General features: G+C 39.9%; 1 protein-coding gene across 1 annotated transcript in view; it reads left to right on the top strand.

Moving 5' to 3' along the window:
* The window catches only part of POLQ (DNA polymerase theta), a 50,237-nt gene that overhangs the window by 29,763 nt on the left and 2,014 nt on the right, over positions 1–18,460 (top strand). The window contains 13 exon segments of the mRNA XM_066206905.1: positions 275–418; positions 1,012–1,208; positions 2,776–3,016; positions 4,089–4,282; positions 5,995–6,132; positions 7,452–7,626; positions 8,107–8,242; positions 10,662–10,780; positions 11,368–11,552; positions 11,897–12,008; positions 13,573–13,697; positions 15,133–15,286; positions 17,017–17,132. Coding sequence (XP_066063002.1) covers positions 275–418; positions 1,012–1,208; positions 2,776–3,016; positions 4,089–4,282; positions 5,995–6,132; positions 7,452–7,626; positions 8,107–8,242; positions 10,662–10,780; positions 11,368–11,552; positions 11,897–12,008; positions 13,573–13,697; positions 15,133–15,286; positions 17,017–17,132 — 2,036 coding nt within the window.

Below are 18,460 nucleotides of genomic sequence, written 5' to 3'. Positions count from 1 at the left end.
GAGGCAGCCACAGAAGAATATTCAGATGTTCTCACATACCATAAAAACATATAACTCTTCATGTTGCTAACTCTTCATTACTATCACCAGACCTATCAAGGAAATGCTTGACACCAGCACTCCATCCTCTACTAACACTCAGCTCCTTTGCTTTACTGAGACTCGGTAATGTTCAATTTTAGGCTCAACTCTATGTATTTGCATTTTCAGGATCCCAACTCTTCTGTATTTATGGATGCCATTTTATAATAGTAACTTAAAATTATTTCCTTAGTGAGTTCTCCTCAGTGCATGCAAGTTAAAGATGACGGATTTCCCGTCCAAGGATGCGAAGACATCTTGGTAGTTGGACTGGCAGTGTGTTGGGGGGGAAAAGATGCCTACTATATCTCTTTGCAGCAGATCCAAGACCAGACTGGTAAGTGAGCAGACAGGCTCTGCTGGGTTGTTTGAGACTGCATCTCAAAAAAGTTCCTTCAGCAGATAAGGTTCTTGGAAGTGCTGTGATTGTCCCGACCCCAGCTGTGTGGAGGAGTCATTTAGCAGTCTTAAGTGTTAAACACCCTTGGACAGACTGCTGTGGATACATCTATAGTGCTGTGTAATAAGGGCAGGTAATTGGCTCAGACACTAGACTGTGAGCATGCATACAGCTAAAACATTTGCTCACTCCCAAGTTCTCTTTATCTAACTAGCTTTTCCCTTTCAATCTCATCCAATTTTTGTTCTCCAGAACAAATCTAGCACTCAAATGCTGAACCATAGCCCAGTCTGTGCTAAGTGACCTTGTGACTGGGGTTTGATTCCTGGCTATCCTTTTTTTGTTAGTATGGACAGAGCATATTGCTTTTGGGAGCCTTATCTGGTTTGAGTAAATATGTAATAGTGCTATAGATGTATTGTTTGTTTATAGTTCAACTGTAGCTTTTGTGCTTTAGGTGATTTTTCTCTTGCTTTTTTTTACCATGTAATGGGTTACAGGGTGATTTTTGCTTGTATTTCTTGCCTTAGAAATCAGTCTGAGTTTGGCACCACCACCTTTGGACCAAAGCCTATCTGTGACAGAGAGACTGAACCATCTGCAGCTGTGCCTGCAGAAGCAGCCCAAGAAGGAGCGCTCACTTATCATGTATGACTTCATTCAGCACTACAAAACTCTGCTGATGGCCTGTGGCATCTCCTTGGAAGGAAGTTTTGAGGACCCAAAGGTTTGCAGGATTAAGAAATTTCACTTGGGTGAAACTGCTAGTTTAAACACAACAGTGGAAAGACAGGAGTACCTTCTGGTACTTCTGTTATTTAGGTATGAATTAGTTTAGTGGAGGTTTAGTGAAATTTTATTTCAGTGGGCAATCTAGAACAGTATTTCAAGGACATTTGCTTTGCTATGGATGTTCAAGGTACCTGCAAGAGAAACAAACAAACAGTTTCAGAGGTTAGCACATTATTATTTCATACCTTACTTGGCAGGGGAAATGAAGATTAATCTCTCCCCAGTCCCAGTGGACAGGACTTAACTTCTGTTTTGTTGCAGTAAGAAGCCTGGGACTGAAATATCTCAAGTGCTTCTGGTCAAGTTATTTCTTCTGAGAGCAGAAAACTTTATAAGCAAAAGATTTACCCACTATGCAAACAGACCACTTTGCTACCCCTATTTTCTCAAAACAAAACCAAGTTTACACAGAATTTCAAAAGGTTTGGGTACCAGTTGTAACTCACATGAAACACTAGCTTGAGGTAAAAGCACCTTGTTGCCCTTGTTACAAAAGGCTTTGGGTGCACAGAAAATCCTGTTGATTTTTAAAGCTTGCTTTGCATACAGGCTGAAGAGCTTCATGGAAATATTCAGCTCTGCAGGAAAGGAGCTAAGGTGTTCAACACAAGGACACATTTCTTTCGTACCAAGATGTAGTTTTAGGATGAAATTGAATAGCTGTAAAAACATCTTTCCCTTCACTCTTCCATGTAACAGTTGTACTCATGTTGGTTCATTTTAGTGATACAATGATATATTTATATATAAATAATATATCTATATATTTATTTATAATAAATCCATAATATTTATGTAAAATATATTTGTATTTATAAATATATATTATGTGATATATAATTATATATTTATGTATATATATACATACAGAATCTCCAACCCCATATATATACATGTGGGTTTTTTACTTCTGCTTGCATGGCAGAGGCGATGTAGAAATCTGTTCTTCATCCTGTTTTGGCACAAGAAATTGCAATACACATATAAATGAATTTGCTTTGAAAGCAGGGGTTTAAGCTCTAACCAGGGGTAAAATATCCCATGCAGAATTCTTGGCATTAGTCCTGTTCTGCAAAAGATAGGAGAGCTCAGCTTGGCTAATATTCTAGATCAATAGCAAGTTCTGATCTCTACAAAGTCATTTTTCAGATTAAACATGTTTTGATCCTGATTTTTGTATTTATTCCCTTTGAGTTAAGTTTTAATAAGTGAAAAGACACTTCAAGATGTGTTTATTTGACAGAGGATAAAGTTTTCAAAAGAAATAACTTTTCCTTTAGAAAGAAATAACTTTTCATTCTCACTCAAGAATTAAGCTCTTCAGTGACTTAGGCCCTCCAGAAGATTTTTACTGAAATGATGTAATAAATTATTGCAGTTTGCCTGCCAAATGAAGAAAAATAATATCCACTATGAGCTTGAATTAACCCCTGGTTAAATGTTTGCATTGTATTATGACTAAAAGGTAAAAAAAAAGTCTCACGGAGGTCTCTCTTTTTAAGGTTGCATGTTGGCTGCTGGATTCTGGCTCCAAGGAGCATACCCTTCACAGCATGGTGACCAACTTTCTGCCCAGTGAGCTGCCCCTCCTGGAAGGAGTGGGCACTGGCCAAGGGGTGCAGAGCCTGGGGCTGAGCGCCAGCAGAGACCAGTCTGGGCGGTACAGAGCAGCCATAGAGTCTGTGCTTATCTTCAATGTCATGGACCAACTCCACAAGGAATTAAAGAAGGAAAATCTGACAGGTGAAGAGACCTTCTCTGCTTGGGGGCAAAGATGAAGGGTAAATACAGCTGTGCTACCACAGGCTGAATGATCGGTGCAGAAGAGAGGCGGTTTGGAAGTTCTTATCTAAATATATTCAGTCAAAATGTTCATTTGTTAAAAGAAAAGAGGGGCATTCCCTTGGAAGCATATACATTCTGAAAAAAATTTAAAATATAATTCTTATATACCAAATCTCTACCAGTTCCAGTGATTAAGGCTGTAGCAGGGTCTATTCTAAGTCTCTAAATCAAGCAGATTTGTACCTCCCAGGTGAGTACCCTGGCCATTCTGAGGGACTTGTGGGTCTGATTTGTCATGAGCATTTTCAAAAGCTTTTGGATTTTCTTGTCGCAAGTAATTCCTAAAATCCTCAAATGTTTTCTGAAGGAGATTTCTTGCTCTTTGGCCTGCCCCTATAGCATGATTTTTCATGTATGCATTGTGTCCATGAAACTCTCATGATTCTGTAATGAATGATCCTGTATGTTTCCACTAATAATTGCTGAGTGCTTGTACTGTTTTAAAACAAGCCATGAAGAAACCCCACAAAAATGTACCTATTGGTGGTCATTCTGATAGTTTCCCCTAAATTATATCCAGAGCCAAGGATTATGGTCCAATCTCACTGAAGTATTTTTTTGCAAGTTTACCGCATTGTTTATGATTGTTACAGTTGAACATTAGAACATTTTAAAAATATGTGGGTGGTGGAATTAAAGTGTATCAAGATAGAAAGCCTTACATTAAGTATGTTTGCAGTTATGAAATGTTGATATACAGAGAGATGTATTTTTTTAGAAAAAAGAAGACAGAAGCTGCTTTCTTGAATATTTTTGTTGATAGGAGATTCTGGAACACTTCTTATTATGAAATATTTCTTATTCCAGAAACAAAAGTATTTAAATGAAATCTACAGTAAAAGATTTCAGTGTGTCAGAAGGTTTCAGTATTTTCAAAACTCAGGATTCTCCTTTTTTTCTTCTTATGAATATGTTTATCTGCAGTTGATCTGTTTCATAAAATATTTTCTTGGGTTTGTACTTACTACAGATATATTTTCTAAAGTGGAGATGCCCACCCATTATTGCTTGGCTCTGCTGGAGCTGAATGGCATTGGTTTCAGCACAGCAGCCTATGAAACCCAGAAACAGGTCATGCAGGCTAAACTGGGCCAGATTGAGACCAAGGCATATCAGCTGGCAGGGCACAGCTTCTCCTTGACCAGCCCTGATGACATTGCAGAGGTAGGTGAGCGTTGGGGTGGGAGGGGGAGAACCTCCCCAGAAGTTACCATCAAGAGGCTTTGGCTAAAATAAAAAAAAAAAAAAATTCTTCATGGGAAGATGGCATGAAGAAAAGACAAAATGCAAACCCAACTCTCCTGAGAGTTCATTTATCCTTACACTCATTATGAGCTTGCTGCCTGCAGCAGGCTGTGTCTCTCCTGCTTGTTCCTGATCAGTCTGGTTTCTATCAACTTTAGCAGAGATGAAGAAAGTAGAAGAGGAAATATGTATGTTGGAAATAAAAACGAAGTGAAAATAAGCATGTGTTTTGTATAGGACCTTGGCCTCTCAGGGTGCATGAGATGATCTGCCAATTTAATGACTTTTGGAGTATTTTGGATGAGTGGTCAGGACTGGAGAAGCTTTTTTGCAATGCCAGTGTCCTGCACACAAGATATGATTTGGTATCATGTAGTCTCGAGTCTAAGAAGAGTTGTACTGAAAAAATGGCTTTGTTACCCTTGCCCCTGTACAGCCATGAACAAGGAGGAAAAACTGCTTTAAAAGTTTTGACTCAACTACTGTCTGCTTTCAAAAACCTTTTAAGAACTGGTATTTTTTAAAGTCTAAGAAACAGATTTCTATGTAAAATAGCAACGCTTTCATGCCTGAAAAATTTCACTTATATTTTTTATTGTACTTTACATGGAATAATTGAAATAGATTAAAATTGCTGTGCATGGTTTTCTCCCCCTCTTCTTTTTTATCTCTGTATACTATTTTCTCACTGAGGGGCTGTACTTCATATGGAAGTAGTCAAAACCTGTAAGTAGCTATCAGTAAAAGAAATTCCAGAGAAAAATTCCTTCTTTGTTACAAATGTAGAAGTCTTGCTCAGTAACAGTAGTCTAAGTTAGAACTCCTGAAATAATGCTCGACTTCAGTTTCACTCTGCTTCATGGAGAAGGGGAAGTAAAGGTTTGTCTGAAATGCTGTTTTCTGAACCACTTGTACCTCATGTGTGAAATTTATGAGTCATAAACTATCTTGTATAAGTCAATAGAACTTTACCCTTCTAGTTTTGTGTCAGTAAAACTTCTGTGCTACATAAATGGGCAGGAGAAAAGATTTCTGTTCCCTTCTGCCAGCTGTGAAGTCAAAGACAATAGCTGCTAAGTAGCATAAATTCTACACAGAAAAATAAAGTGAAAAATTAAGAGCTGTATTCTGTCTGTCACCAAATGAGCATACACTTAATTTTCTGGTTTTTGGCATTCTGTTAGAAAAACTAATATTCTAGCTACTCTCTAAAAGGTATTTGTGACCACTTCTTTCTGTGCCATTCATATTGTTCTGAAGCCTACTCCCTGCTAACACTTCTTTTTTTTACCAATGTTCTTCCCACTTTCAATCATCTGAACATTGCATTTTATTACAGTTGACTGTCAGTAATAACCTCACTTATTGGATGGAGTTAATTACCTTTTCTAAAAACATACCTCTGAACTTAAACTTAGAGTGTTCAGAAAATGAGATTTTAAATTGCATTTCGTAGTTAATTAAAATGAGGAGGAATGACTTTGTTAGCTGGGATCTTTAATCAGCTTTTTAATTACCTGAAGCATTTGTACTATCCTTTGGCTGGAACAAGCTGTTTAAGTGCTCAGTTGCTTTTGTTTCCCCTTGGGTGTAGTGTGCAGAAACTGATTTGAAATGCTGGCCTCTTTCAGGTCTTGTTCTTAGAGCTGAAGTTGCCACAAAATGGAGATGTGAAAGTCCAAGGGAACAAGAAAACCCTGGGTTACACCAGAAGAGCAACTGCTAAAGGAAACAGGGTCAGGCTAAGCAAGCAGTTCAGTACAACCAAGGTACAGTAAAATCTATTTCTAGTCTGAAAGTAAATTTTAAGTGCCTTTTGCTCCTCCAATTACCACTGGAAATTCAAACTGGGTTCTACCTTCCCTGTTAGCAGAGTTAGTAACTCCTACTCTCCTAAAGCTTGAGTGCCGTGAGGACATGCCTATAAATAACAGGCTTCAATAAGAGTAAATCAGGCAGAATTTGATTTCCCAAATCACATGTAAGACCAAAATAGCACAATAATTTTGTAAAGCCAATAGCAGAATTTTTCCACATCAGCTTGAAAGATACTTAAATACCATGTCAACTAAATACAATATTTTCTCTTCCTGCTACTATCAAATCTGCTTCAGAGAATTTGTCTTGAGAATGGCTAATCTGATGGTTTATCAAATTTAGTATATAAGAAGCTTGTATAATGTGAAGGCTATTGGCATTCTTGCCAATTGTGATAAGTATTGTGGACCTGCATTAATACCAACTGCTGCAGGCTAATGGGTGCTCTTGCCAGACAAGTGAAATTAGCAGATATATATGTTCCTGTTTTCAGGACTCATTAATCTGTGTTGTTTTCTTAGTTTCCCCTTGTTCTTTGTTGTCTGTACTCGGAAGACACATATTGATTTCTGGAACTCAAGTGGCAGTGAAGACATTGGGTGCAGTAGTGGTGAGCAGAGCAGGGAGCAAGAAGCAAAGGGAGGATTTCCTCCTTTTGTGATGTGGAGGGACGAGGCTGCAGCTGCCTGCGGCACACAAAAACAAAATGTTATTTTGAGAAATGTTTGCATGCCACTGTCTTTTGAAATTCTTGCTAGTCCCTTCATATTTCTGATTAAAGTGAAAGGATTTGATTGCTAGTGATCAGCTTTGTCTTTCAAGGAGCGTGGTCAAGGGCTTCACTTGGTGTTCCTAGTGTACAGATAGGAGAGAGCAGGGAGAAAAATGTGCAAGAAGATGGAGGAGAAGTGTTAACGCTGGACAAGAGGAGACAACGTAGGGGACCTATGGCAAGTGATGCTTTATTTCATCATTTCAGGTGATTTACTGGTTGCTGCAGATTAAGAGTGATGACGAGGGTGCAGAAGTTCAAAGAGAAGTGATTGTCTTCTCATGGGTAATAAAACTGCAGCTATGTCAGGTGGTGCTTTGATTACCCAAGTGTAGGTGGTATAAGTGGAGAGTATAAATAAAATCAATTTAATTTTAAGACAGTGGCACTGGAAGCTCACTGTGGGTGAAGGAGTCACTTTTTCCTGCAGAACTGCAAAAACTTTATTTATGAAGTTTTAAAGGCCATTGATTAGTTGTGCCCTTTTCTTCCCACAAGGATGTTTTGGAGAAATTAAAGACACTTCACCCATTGCCAGGGCTGATATTGGAATGGAGGAGGATCAACAATGCCATTACTAAAGTAGTGTTTCCACTACAAAGGGAGAAGCGACTGAATTCTGCACTGGGAATGGAAAGGATATATCCAGTTTCACAGACTCACACAGCTACAGGTGAACAAATATGTGCAAATGCCTCAGTTCTTACAGGCTTTTTGTATTTTTGTATGTGTGTGCAGCTTTTCTAAAAGGAAAAGATAGGAAATCAAGGCTGTGCTCTGCTTCAACCAAACAAAGATATTGCTATATCTATTTGACATATATCTGCCTCAAAAAAACAGATGTGTTTAAAATGGCTTTTGTGTTCACCGAGCAGTATTATTCATTTCTTGCACATATTACCATGTAAATCTCTGAGTCCAGAACAGGTTCTGGATTTGGGGATTTCTTATTAGCGATACAGAATCGAGGAACCATCACAAGCTCATTAAACACAAATTACTTTTCCTTTTTAAAAATTTGTTCAGAGGTTGTGTCCTCTCACCCTCCTGCCCATTGTATTTTGGAGATGCAGTGTATTTTGGAGTTCAGCTCTATTGAGTTAGAGAGATTTCTTTTGGACCCTTCCTTAGTTCTGCCCTGTCTTCCTTTCAGGTCGAGTAACCTTCACAGAGCCCAATATCCAGAATGTGCCAAGAGATTTTGAGATTGAAATGCCAACTGTGGTTGAAGAAAGCCCACCCTCCCAAGCCCATGGAAATGCTAATTCTCTTGCTGATTTGGGGGGCAGGTAGGAGGATCTTGACAAAGCTTCTGTCTAATCTTAATGTGGTTGGGTTGTCAAATTTCTCTTTTCTCACTTCACTTGTGGCTGCTGTCGTGTCAGTGTGACTTGTTATTCTGTGTGACTGTGATATTCAGTGTTTCTCTTACAGGAGAATAAATACCTAAAAACCAGTGATACATGAAAGACATAATGATACTAACAGCATGTGGTTTCATGTAGCTATTTGCTTTCTTTTTGACGTTCTTTATGAAACCCTTCAGGGAGATTAGCGTTACATTCCCAGCTGCTGGATGGAAACCTGAGTGTGAAAATAACTAAACTGAAGTTAGGATCTGGTTTGACTTGCTAAGAGCTGCTCTGAAAGAGGATAGAATATTGAGGAAAAAGCAGAAGAAAATTCATTTGTTTTATGCTGTGCAGCTCCCTTTGTAAGTGAACAGGGGTGAACATATTTTTCATTCTTTGTTAATAATTTCATTTGTGGTAGTGACCTGCAGAAACTACCAGGTAGCAGAGGAAGATTTCTAAATTTGGGTTGTCTTAACCAAATACCCTGTTTTGTATGATTCTACAATTCTACTTTGACAGCATTACATGCCAATGCCTAAACAGTTGCATGGAAGTCTAGTGAAACACCAAGGTCAATCTTTTAGCATCTACCTTGTGAGCTTTGAGGCTTCCTACTTAGTGGTGCTTTTCTGCCCTTTCAGTTTCTCTTTCCATTCAGGTTCTTGTCCCAGTTGTGTCACCTGAGTGACTTTTCTAAGCTTTTTTCCACACAGCAAGATGTGAGAAATTTGAGAAGGTTTTTGGTTTTTCTACCATGTGTTTAACACCTTGAGAAAGTAACGAGAAGAAAACTCAGGAGTAGAAAGATCTTGTCCATCTCTCCTCAGAAGAACCAGGCATAGCCATGGAGGCAGGAATGTCATTCTGAGATAAAGCTGTGGCAATGCTCAGGCTTGCAGCAGCTTTTCAGGATGGCTGGGGAGTGTGCTGGTTTCTTCAGAGTCTTCCCTGTAGAGAAGAGCCCATCAAAGGCCTGGAGCGCCTGCCAGACTTTAAGAGGTCTGTTTCTCAAGCTGACTTTTCCTTACTTAAGCAGCCACTGTGTTAGGAAGATGGGCAATCCTAAAGGCACAGAAATGACTGCTGGCACAAAGGAAATTGCCATCCAGCCAAGTCTGATTTGCCTTCCAGACTTTGGTCCAAGCTATTATCTTATTAACTACTATTGCTACTCTTCCCTCCTCTTGTAAGAAGCTTCTGACCAAAGGAATGTAGCTAAATTAGGTCATGGTGTAAAGCCCTTACACATTTAACTCAACTGAGAACCTCTGCTGAACAGTGTGATTTTCTGCAGTAGCCAGACATGCAATTGTCCCTCACCTTTATTTCTTTTGAAAATTTATTTCTGTGATTTTTGTGCTTTCATCTCATTGATCCCCACCATTTCTGAAAAGCCAATATTTAAGAAAAGGAAGCGCACAAGGGAGAGCATGATTTTTTTCCTTGCTGAAACTAGTCTTGATCTCAGAGTTACCTTTTCATTTTGATAAAGAATTTGCTCAGATCCCTGATCCAGACATCAAGGACTTAAAAAGGCTTTTTGCCTTCCAGTGAAGAGCCCTTTGGGCTGTCTGGTAGAGTGGTGCTGATGGGAGGATGTGATGTGAATGGTGTCAGAGCTGTGCACTGTTCAGTGGGTGTGCTCATGGATACAATTCCATCTGCAGCTACAAATGCATTGGTGAGACAGGAGACCTAAGCAAGCCCTGAGAGGATGCAGACCACATGGGTGACACTGTAAATTTTGGCCTCTCAGAAAAGAAAATCGAGCAGCCTTGGGGCAGTTTTTCCCTCAGTCTTTAGGAGGAAAGGTGCAGTGTGTTATGAGCACCTCCTCTGCAACTTCTGCTCTGTTTTTACAGGCTTACTTGTGAATGTGTGCCTGTGTGCAGTAATGAGGGTGATGTTCAGGGGGACAGTTTTTCTGCCTCTGGGCTGCTGTATGCATTCTGCAGAGGAGAATGACATTGAGAGTCATTCTTGGCACTCAAGGTGGAGTGTTGAATTTTTAGGATTCCTGTGACTCTGTTGCATTTCTGGAATAAGCTCATCACAGATCTGGGGCCATTCATCTTACCTGTTTTAGAGCAGAATTATCCAATTTCTGAACTGAATCTTGAAGGTACTAGGGAGATTTATCCCTAAATCTTTTTGGACTCAATAAACCCATTGCAGGTGTTTATGAGGTCTCTGTCCAGTTATTACATGGTCAAATTTGGCTATGGATTGTCCAGTCAAATGGATTAGAGGGCAGTGTCTCACTTGTTTTCACTGATTCGTTGTGGTAAAAATGATTACATATCTCTTACTATTTCAGAAATTGGTGAAGGGCAATCATTTTTTTCTTCCACAGATGCAGAAAGCGTTCTGGTATTTTGCCTAATGGGCTAAAGGTTCAAGCTGCAATCAGATCCGAAGAGAGAGGAATACCATTTTCTGTTAGCATGAGGCATGCTTTTGTCCCTTTCCCAGGTAAGGCCCAGGTCCTGCTCTGGAATTGTTTAGTGTATAGTTAGCAAAAAATCCTAGATCTAATGAAGGTTTAAGAACTGATAACAGTATCTGTGTGTCTGAGCAGCCTACTTGGAAAACTAGTGCAGTAGTTAGCATGCCTTCAAAATTATTCACGCGACTGTAAAAGAGAGAGTTTCAGTTGGGCAAAGTATTCATATTATATTATTCACATGTTCACACTTTAATTTCCTCTTTAAGAATACCTGGTTTTTAAAGAGGTAGCTAAGGCCGCTCTTAATATGCAAATTGCACTCTACCTAGTATTCTTTCTATCCAAATGTCAGTTCTCACATTGCCTGCTCTGTCCTAGACACCTGGACAGATACTTGTTTGTATGGTTTTGATGGATTCTAAATGTGACTAGATGTAAAGCAGCCAGGCCTGAGCATTGGGGAAACAGGCAAGAATTTGCCTTGATAGAAATTGCTGCGAAAAACTCTCAGAGCAGAAGACAAAGGATGGGTTCAGTCCTTCTTGCTGGCAAGTTGAATGGCATATTGGAGTAATTTATAAAATAATGGTTTCTGGTAACTTCTTGACTTCAGGTGGGTTAATCTTGGCTGCTGATTACTCTCAGCTGGAACTGAGGATCCTTGCTCATTTATCTGGTGACTGTCGCCTCATTCAAGCCCTGAATGGTGGTACTGATGTCTTTAAGAGCATTGCAGCAGAATGGAAAATGATTGATCCCAAAGCTGTTGGAGACAGGACCAGGCAACAAGCTAAGCAGGTAATTTTAGGAAAAAAAATTCAATAGCAGCTTTCTGGGCAGGAAGGTTCAGTGTTCAACACATTGTAGTATGTTTTTCTGTTTGAGTTCAGCCATGGTTGTTCAGTAGTTTCTTTGTCCATCCTCCCACTCTCAGTACGTTGCAACTGGAGCTGTTGGAGTTTTGGGGGATGAGGGTGGAGAAAAGCAGCATGAATGGCTTGGACTCAGAGGGGGTCTCTCTTCTTGAATACTCGGCCTTGTTCCCGTACATTTATCTTCCAGTGAATCACATTTTGTTTTGGCTCTGCTTTCTTTGCACGGCTGACCAAACGGTTGTGATTCTTCACCCTTCCCTCTGGCAGATTTGCTATGGAATCATCTATGGGATAGGAGCAAAATCTTTAGGCGAGCAGATGGGGATTGATGAAAATGAAGCTGCCAGTTATATTGAATCCTTCAAATCAAGATACACAGGTATGGATATGGCTGCTTGGGAGCTGGGTAGTGGTTGTTGTTGTTTTTATTCCCTTCTCTCCATATCTCTTCAAATCCTAAATTTGTCTCAACCCTCTACTCATATCTCTTGAAAATGCTTTTCATTTTGAAAAGTCCAGTGCATGAATGCAGCAGTTTGGTACACTGTAATGTTTTACTTTACTCTTGGGTTTTATTCACCTTTAAAACTTTGTTCTTTACTTATTACAATAATTTTTTTTGTTATTTTAATTAATTAATAAGTCCTGAAGAGTCATTTTAAAGCTTTTAAGTTTCTGAATGAGAAACATGCTTTCCTTTATTAAAACACACAGATTCAAATGATATGCTGTGACAACTTTAGGCGATACTTCTTATCATTTTTAAATATAACCATTAAATTCTTCTGCTTTTGTCTCCTGCTTTCATGGAGTTCTAAATTGTTTTACATGTAATCCTTTAATTTTTATCCAGCTGCTCAGAGTAGCTCTCCCGTGTTTTGTAAAAAGACATGGTTGTGTTTTTAAGAAGCATGTTAATTTTTAAACTGTAGAGAGAATAGAGCTGCAATCAAAAAAAAGAATGGAGGGAAAATGGGACAAGAAGCAGCTAGTTCTAATCATAGGACTTGAAAATGAGCTGGAAAATTATGAAGATTTAGGGTTTGTTTCTTTAGGAGACAGATGCAGAGAAATGGTTTTCTGTTAAGATTCTGTTTAGTCTCTTAATTTCTGAACAGTCTCTCCTTCATGAGCATTAGGAATGACTTCCTGCCTCCTCTCTCTGGGTACATGTGTATGCTACAAACTGCAGTGTACCTTATATTGTAACTTCACCTCTTGTGGATTTTCACTTGCTATGCGTTGCCAGGCTGGCTGCTAAATGACACACCTCATGAATTGACTTATGCTGTCAGTCTTGATTTTGAATAGCTCCTTTTACATTTTGTATTTTGTAAACATGGGAAGAAACTGTGTGAAGTTAACTTTTCCCACTTAAGTACAGTTGTTACCTGAACTTGCAATGCAAGTTCATTCTTCCCTGGCTCACCTTTCTTTGACCTAAGTTTCTTTTTAACACTCTTTGGTGGATTTTCTCCTTCCCTTGCAAAGTGCAGGTGGGTGATTTTCTTTTATCCTAGAATCTGAAGGGACACAGCCTGAAGTCAGGCAGCCTGAGGCATCAAGGGCTGGCTTCTGCTTTCAATTTACTCCCTTCCTACTCCTTGTCTTTCCAGTGCTGGTCCAGGTTCTGACCTCTCCATTATCAATAATACATGTATGACCCTCTGTGCCTGGGCACTGTGCAGGATGGGCTTCCCACCTCCTTGTGCACAGCCAGATATCCTGACACTGTGCACTCTCTTCCACCTCAAAAGTCTTAATAGGTTTTTCAGCAGAGCTGAATGAGTGATCGTGTGCCTTTGTCCACTGATAGGGTCTGGGAAATTTAAAGGGTTTCCTCTGTGCTGCTTGGCTGCCCCAGACTGCTTTCAGTGACCCCACTGAGAAGTCAGTACAGAACATCAGCTGTATTACAGAAAACTTTCTCTCTCCTTTCACAGGGGTTCAGAAATTCTTGAGGGAGACGGTGCAGAGCTGCAGAAGGGATGGGTTTGTGCAGACCATCCTGGGGAGACGGCGATACCTGCCAGCTATCAAAGATCCAAATCCCTACAGTAAGGCTCATGTATGTTGAGTGCTGTGTCTTTTTAATTTTTTTTGTTTTATTTTTAAAATACCAGATTTCTTTGCATAGCCATGTCTGCAGTTTTACAAGGTTTTTGAGCCATCTTAGTCCTGACCTTCCACTTCTTGCTTAGTTCATTGTTCCCTCAGTCATTCTCTGAGTAACAGAGCTTTTGTCGTGGCCTGTTTGACGTAAGTCTTCTGTGACTGGGTGTGCAGCTGTCATCACTGTGCTAACCTCACTTCAGAACTCCCACGTTGGAGCTGGAGTGAGTAATTTATTGAAGTCAATGGACATGATTTTAAAAAGCCTCCACATAGGAGTACACTTTTACTCTTCAGGATGAGTTGCTCCCACTCAGCAGTCTTTGTATGTTACATGCTGTCAGCACTTGAACAAGAAAGGGCATTAAAGACCTGTATTTTCGGGTATTTGTTCCTTTTCTTATTTTCCCTGAAAGGAAAATTGCTTTAACTTCTTCGATAAATATTTACTTAGCATACAGCTTTGAATTTGCATTTTTTTTTCAAAGTATTTTTGGACACTTCTGCCATAGACTCAACTTCAGTAAGAGTAAATTGACTCCCTAGGGAGGTGTTTCTGTGGGGAGGAAGCATTATACTTCTCAGTAGGAAGCTGGATGAGGTTCTGTGGTATTAAAGACTAGAGTAGAAGAGGGAGGAAGTGGGAGAATTTATCTTCCAAACAGCTGACAGGGAAACAAGGAGGCTTTCAAAAAACTTTTGAAAATAATGGACAATTTGATCTGAAAAATACTTCAGCAGGAAGCTTTGTAGATGATTTAGTCTTTAAAATCATATTAAAGATCAATTAATGAATTATCTTCACTTTCATTTCAGCATCCTTGTAATTCTTTGCACCTGTTTCAGCTCTAAACAAATAAAGAAGAAACTCTGAATAGTTTTCTTGTCTGAGGAGGGGATTAACAGAGAAGTTGCTTGTGTTGAAAAAAAAAATAGTGGTCTGGTGTGTTTTTGCACAGCTGTAATGCTCTGGCAGTCGGGATTTAGTGTGGCAGACCAGATTATTAGTCCATGAAGTCCAGTTTCTTGCCTTCAGCTGTCCATCCCTCATGGCTTTGAAGATAGGCAGGAGTGTCTTGTGCTTAGATTAACTGAGATTTTTCCACTCCCCTTGAAACTTTTACCATGGGTATATGCTTCTCCTTCTTGTGAGTTGTGACTCTTGCAGGTTATTACCCTTGATATTCATTAATTTTAAATTTGTGGAATTTTCTCAGGTGCCTGTAGAAATTTTGTGTCTGAAGCTAGTCTATAATGTCTTTCTTTCAGGCAGATAGAACAAACTCTTTATTTGGAAGTTTTACTCCATGCGTTACTTTTAATTAGGTAGATGTGACATGTTGGATTTGACTTTTTGGGGGTGAGTTTTGAGAACAACTATCTCTGTTCAGGCAGAGCGCCAGGCTGTGAATACAACTGTTCAGGGATCTGCTGCAGATATTGTCAAAACAGCCACTGTGAATATTCAGAGACGCCTGGAAGCCTTCTCCTCTCTGATCAAGTCCCATGGACATCTGGAGAGCTCCTTCCCAAGAGATAAGACTGGTATGGTTGCCTCTTCTTAGCACACTGGAGTGAGATTTTCAGTGTTACTAATGTTAATTAAAAAAAAAAAAAAAAAAAAGGTTAGTGCCTTTGGGCCTAGAGGTGGGAGAAGCTTTGTTTTCTGACGGTGGTAAGACTGTGTTTAAGGGGCAAAAAAGTCATCAGGAAGGAGGAGGAATGTCTGCTCAACAAACTAAAGCAAGTGTGACCAGAACAGAGACTCCAATTACCTCAGAGCAGATCTTGCAAGGGCTGGCTGTGAGAGTTCATGTGTGATGTGGTCTGTGATGCCACCACAGAATTGTTCAGAAGTGGGAAGGAGGAACTGAGCAGAGACTCTGGCTTCAGAGGCAGTGAAAAAATTGAGTGGGATGACTTCTGGTTCTAAAAATACATTTTCTGGTTAGAATTAAGTCTGAAATTTGTTGGCTGGAGTTTGATGTACAGAGACTTCACAAGAGTATTATATGAAGCACTTATCAGCATAAGTTTTTTCTGTCTGCAGATAGCAAAGCTGTGCTGGGGTGCTCATTCCCAGAGGAATGCCACAAAGACTTTTAATGTAAATGGTGTTCTGTTCATCAGGTGTATTTTAGAAAGACTACTTAAGAAACGGAGAGCTATATTTCTTTGGTAGTTCTTTTGCTTCAATTGAAACGTAAAGCTGTCTTAATATGAAGAGTCTGATTTGGAAATGAAATAATTAATTGCCAAACATCTAAAAATGTGTCAGGGAGTTTATCTCCAGAGACCAGATTTCGAGGTCAGCTATGAGTAGAAGGGACGTGCTTGGCAAGCTTCCCACCCCTCCTAGGAGCAGAAGCTGCTGACCTTTGGCCACTGTAATTGTAGGGGGGTGCGTAGATGCATTTGTGACAGTTTACCCCTGCTCTGATACTGAGTGTTTCAAGAACTGGAAGGAATTATTTTTCAGCAAGTTAGAAATGCCTCTGCCATCCATCAGAGGAGCATTCTGCATCACGTGGCTGCTTCAATATTGCTGCCTCAGTGTGAGGAACTGATGATGGCTTGAAACCCTTTCTGTGAACTGAAGTCCTCCTGTGAGCTAACCTCAGAAATAAATAACTTTTGAGTCTCTGTGTGTGAGGCTATGCTTGTTTATTTTAAAACACTGACAGCTTTTACCATGGAAGAGTTTTTTACATTTTTTTGTCAGGGAAGGTCCACCAGGATCTTGATTTTGTCAGCTGCTTACTTGTTTATTCAATAACTGCTCTTTTTTTCCTTCCTCAGTTCTACTCAGGATCTACAGTTTCAGAAACTGTATTTTGCAGGAGGCTGACTGCTTTCTTAAACTAGCCATTAAAATGTTCCTGGAAGAAAAGCAGAATCCTAATTCATTGCCAGAGAGAATGTTGTAAACCAGCTTCTGATCAAACTTTGCATGATTTTGTTTAAAATTTACTTTCAAAACAGGTGGTTCAGGAAACACAACTGTCTCTTGCTTCTGTTCTGATTTATATCTTTATATTGTAAGGCTGAAATGTGTATATTTTAGATACTTTTCATTAACATTTTTTTCCCTCAGTAGCTGTACAAATATTTATAGAATATCCATGATTTGTGGTTTTGTCTGTAGGCATGGGCTTTTTAATTTTCAAGGTCCTCACATTCTTTTTCTCAGCATTAGGAATGTGCAAAGGTTTTTGATACAAGAAACACACTTTTGTATGATGGTGCCTAACAAACTCTGCTCTTCACCCGTGTAGGAAGGCTGTCGAGGAGGAGAAACACAGGGATGTTACATCCCATCAGAGGAGGCTTCTTCATCCTCCAGCTGCACGATGAGCTCCTCTATGAGGTTGCAGAGGATGATGTCATCCAGGTACAGCCCTGCAGTTCCTCTTTCAGCTCTACTGCATTTACTGTATTTCAAACAAGCCTTCCTTCCAGTTCTCTTCCCTGGATCTCCCCTCCCTGGGTGCTGAAAGGGCTGTGAAAACAAAGTTCAGTTGGATGAAAAAAACATGTTTGCATGCTTGATCTCTTGATTTTTGGATTCAAGCCATGCTCATGGCTGAAGTTCATTTTCAGTGTGTGCTTTGTTGCTTGTAACAGCAGTTTATGCAACTTTTCCGTGAGGCTTGATGAGTAAAGTGGTTTAGTATTGTTGACAGGTGTAGGGGGAAGTGTTTCCTCATGTGGAGGTTTTTTTGCCTCCCTGCTTATGCTCTGGTGCCTAACTCAGAACATGTATTAGCTGTGGTTTGTGCTCTGTGCAAGGAAAGGAGGATTCTATCCTTTTGGCACTCGTCTCCTCATTCCCTACCTACTTGTCTTCCTGGTAGGAGCATTGTGGTGCTGGTTGGCAGCGGGGTAGGTACAAGGAATGTGCTCTGTGGTTTTCAAGTGCCCTTAATGCCTGCGTGTGGCTGTGTGAGTGCTCTTCCTCCCTGAAGGCACTCCTGGGCCTGGGCACAGGGCAGTCTGTGTGCCAGCTCTCAGGGGCAGTGTTTGAGCTGGCTGTTGGCAGCTCAGTGTTTCCCAAGTCCTGAGCACAAACACAGGGAGATTCCCAGGCCTCGCTTCCATATCTTGGGGTGTCTTTCTTCCACTTCTGCACAGGCACATGGCTAATGACAAAAGGTCATCTCCTGATGGCAAGCAGTAACTCCTAGTCTGACAGAGCTTTCAGCAGTGCTGACTGGCCTGAGCATGCATGTATATATTAATAAATATGTACTAATAAAAATATAAAGAATATAAGTGAGTATATTTATTAATAACATAGATACATTCATGTAAATGAAAACAAAAGGTTTGATATTTTTGGCTTGAACCTCAGCTCAAGCTTTTTCTCGTTTTGCCAGCTTTGTTCAGACATTTGCTGCTTCAATCTAGGCAGGCTGTTTTTGAGACAAAAAAGCTTCTAATATTCTTCCTGTAGAAGACTAAAATCCCCTGAGTATAGGCTTTAACATCTTTAGATACTGACTCTGGTTTATCATGATGTTCCCAGGAGAACTGGATTTGCTTATTATTTATTGTATTCTATGTATTTCATTAACTACCTCAACTTCAAGAGCAATTATTACCAGCTTTTCTAACTTCCTTCAGATATATTTCTCAATAGATTTTTCTGGGCAGTTGCTTAAACCAGCAGGTTTTCCTGTCTCCCCTGCAGCACAGCTGCTGTCCCTGGTTCTAGGTGCA

The sequence above is a fragment of the Chamaea fasciata genome, unplaced genomic scaffold (genome assembly GCF_029207755.1).
Source record: "Chamaea fasciata isolate MVZ Bird 193981 ecotype frontalis unplaced genomic scaffold, bChaFas1.0.hap1 SCAF_2, whole genome shotgun sequence".
Taxonomy (NCBI): Eukaryota; Metazoa; Chordata; class Aves; order Passeriformes; family Sylviidae; genus Chamaea; species Chamaea fasciata.
Note: the sequence above shows the minus strand (reverse complement) of the source record. Positions and strands in the feature narration are given on the sequence as shown.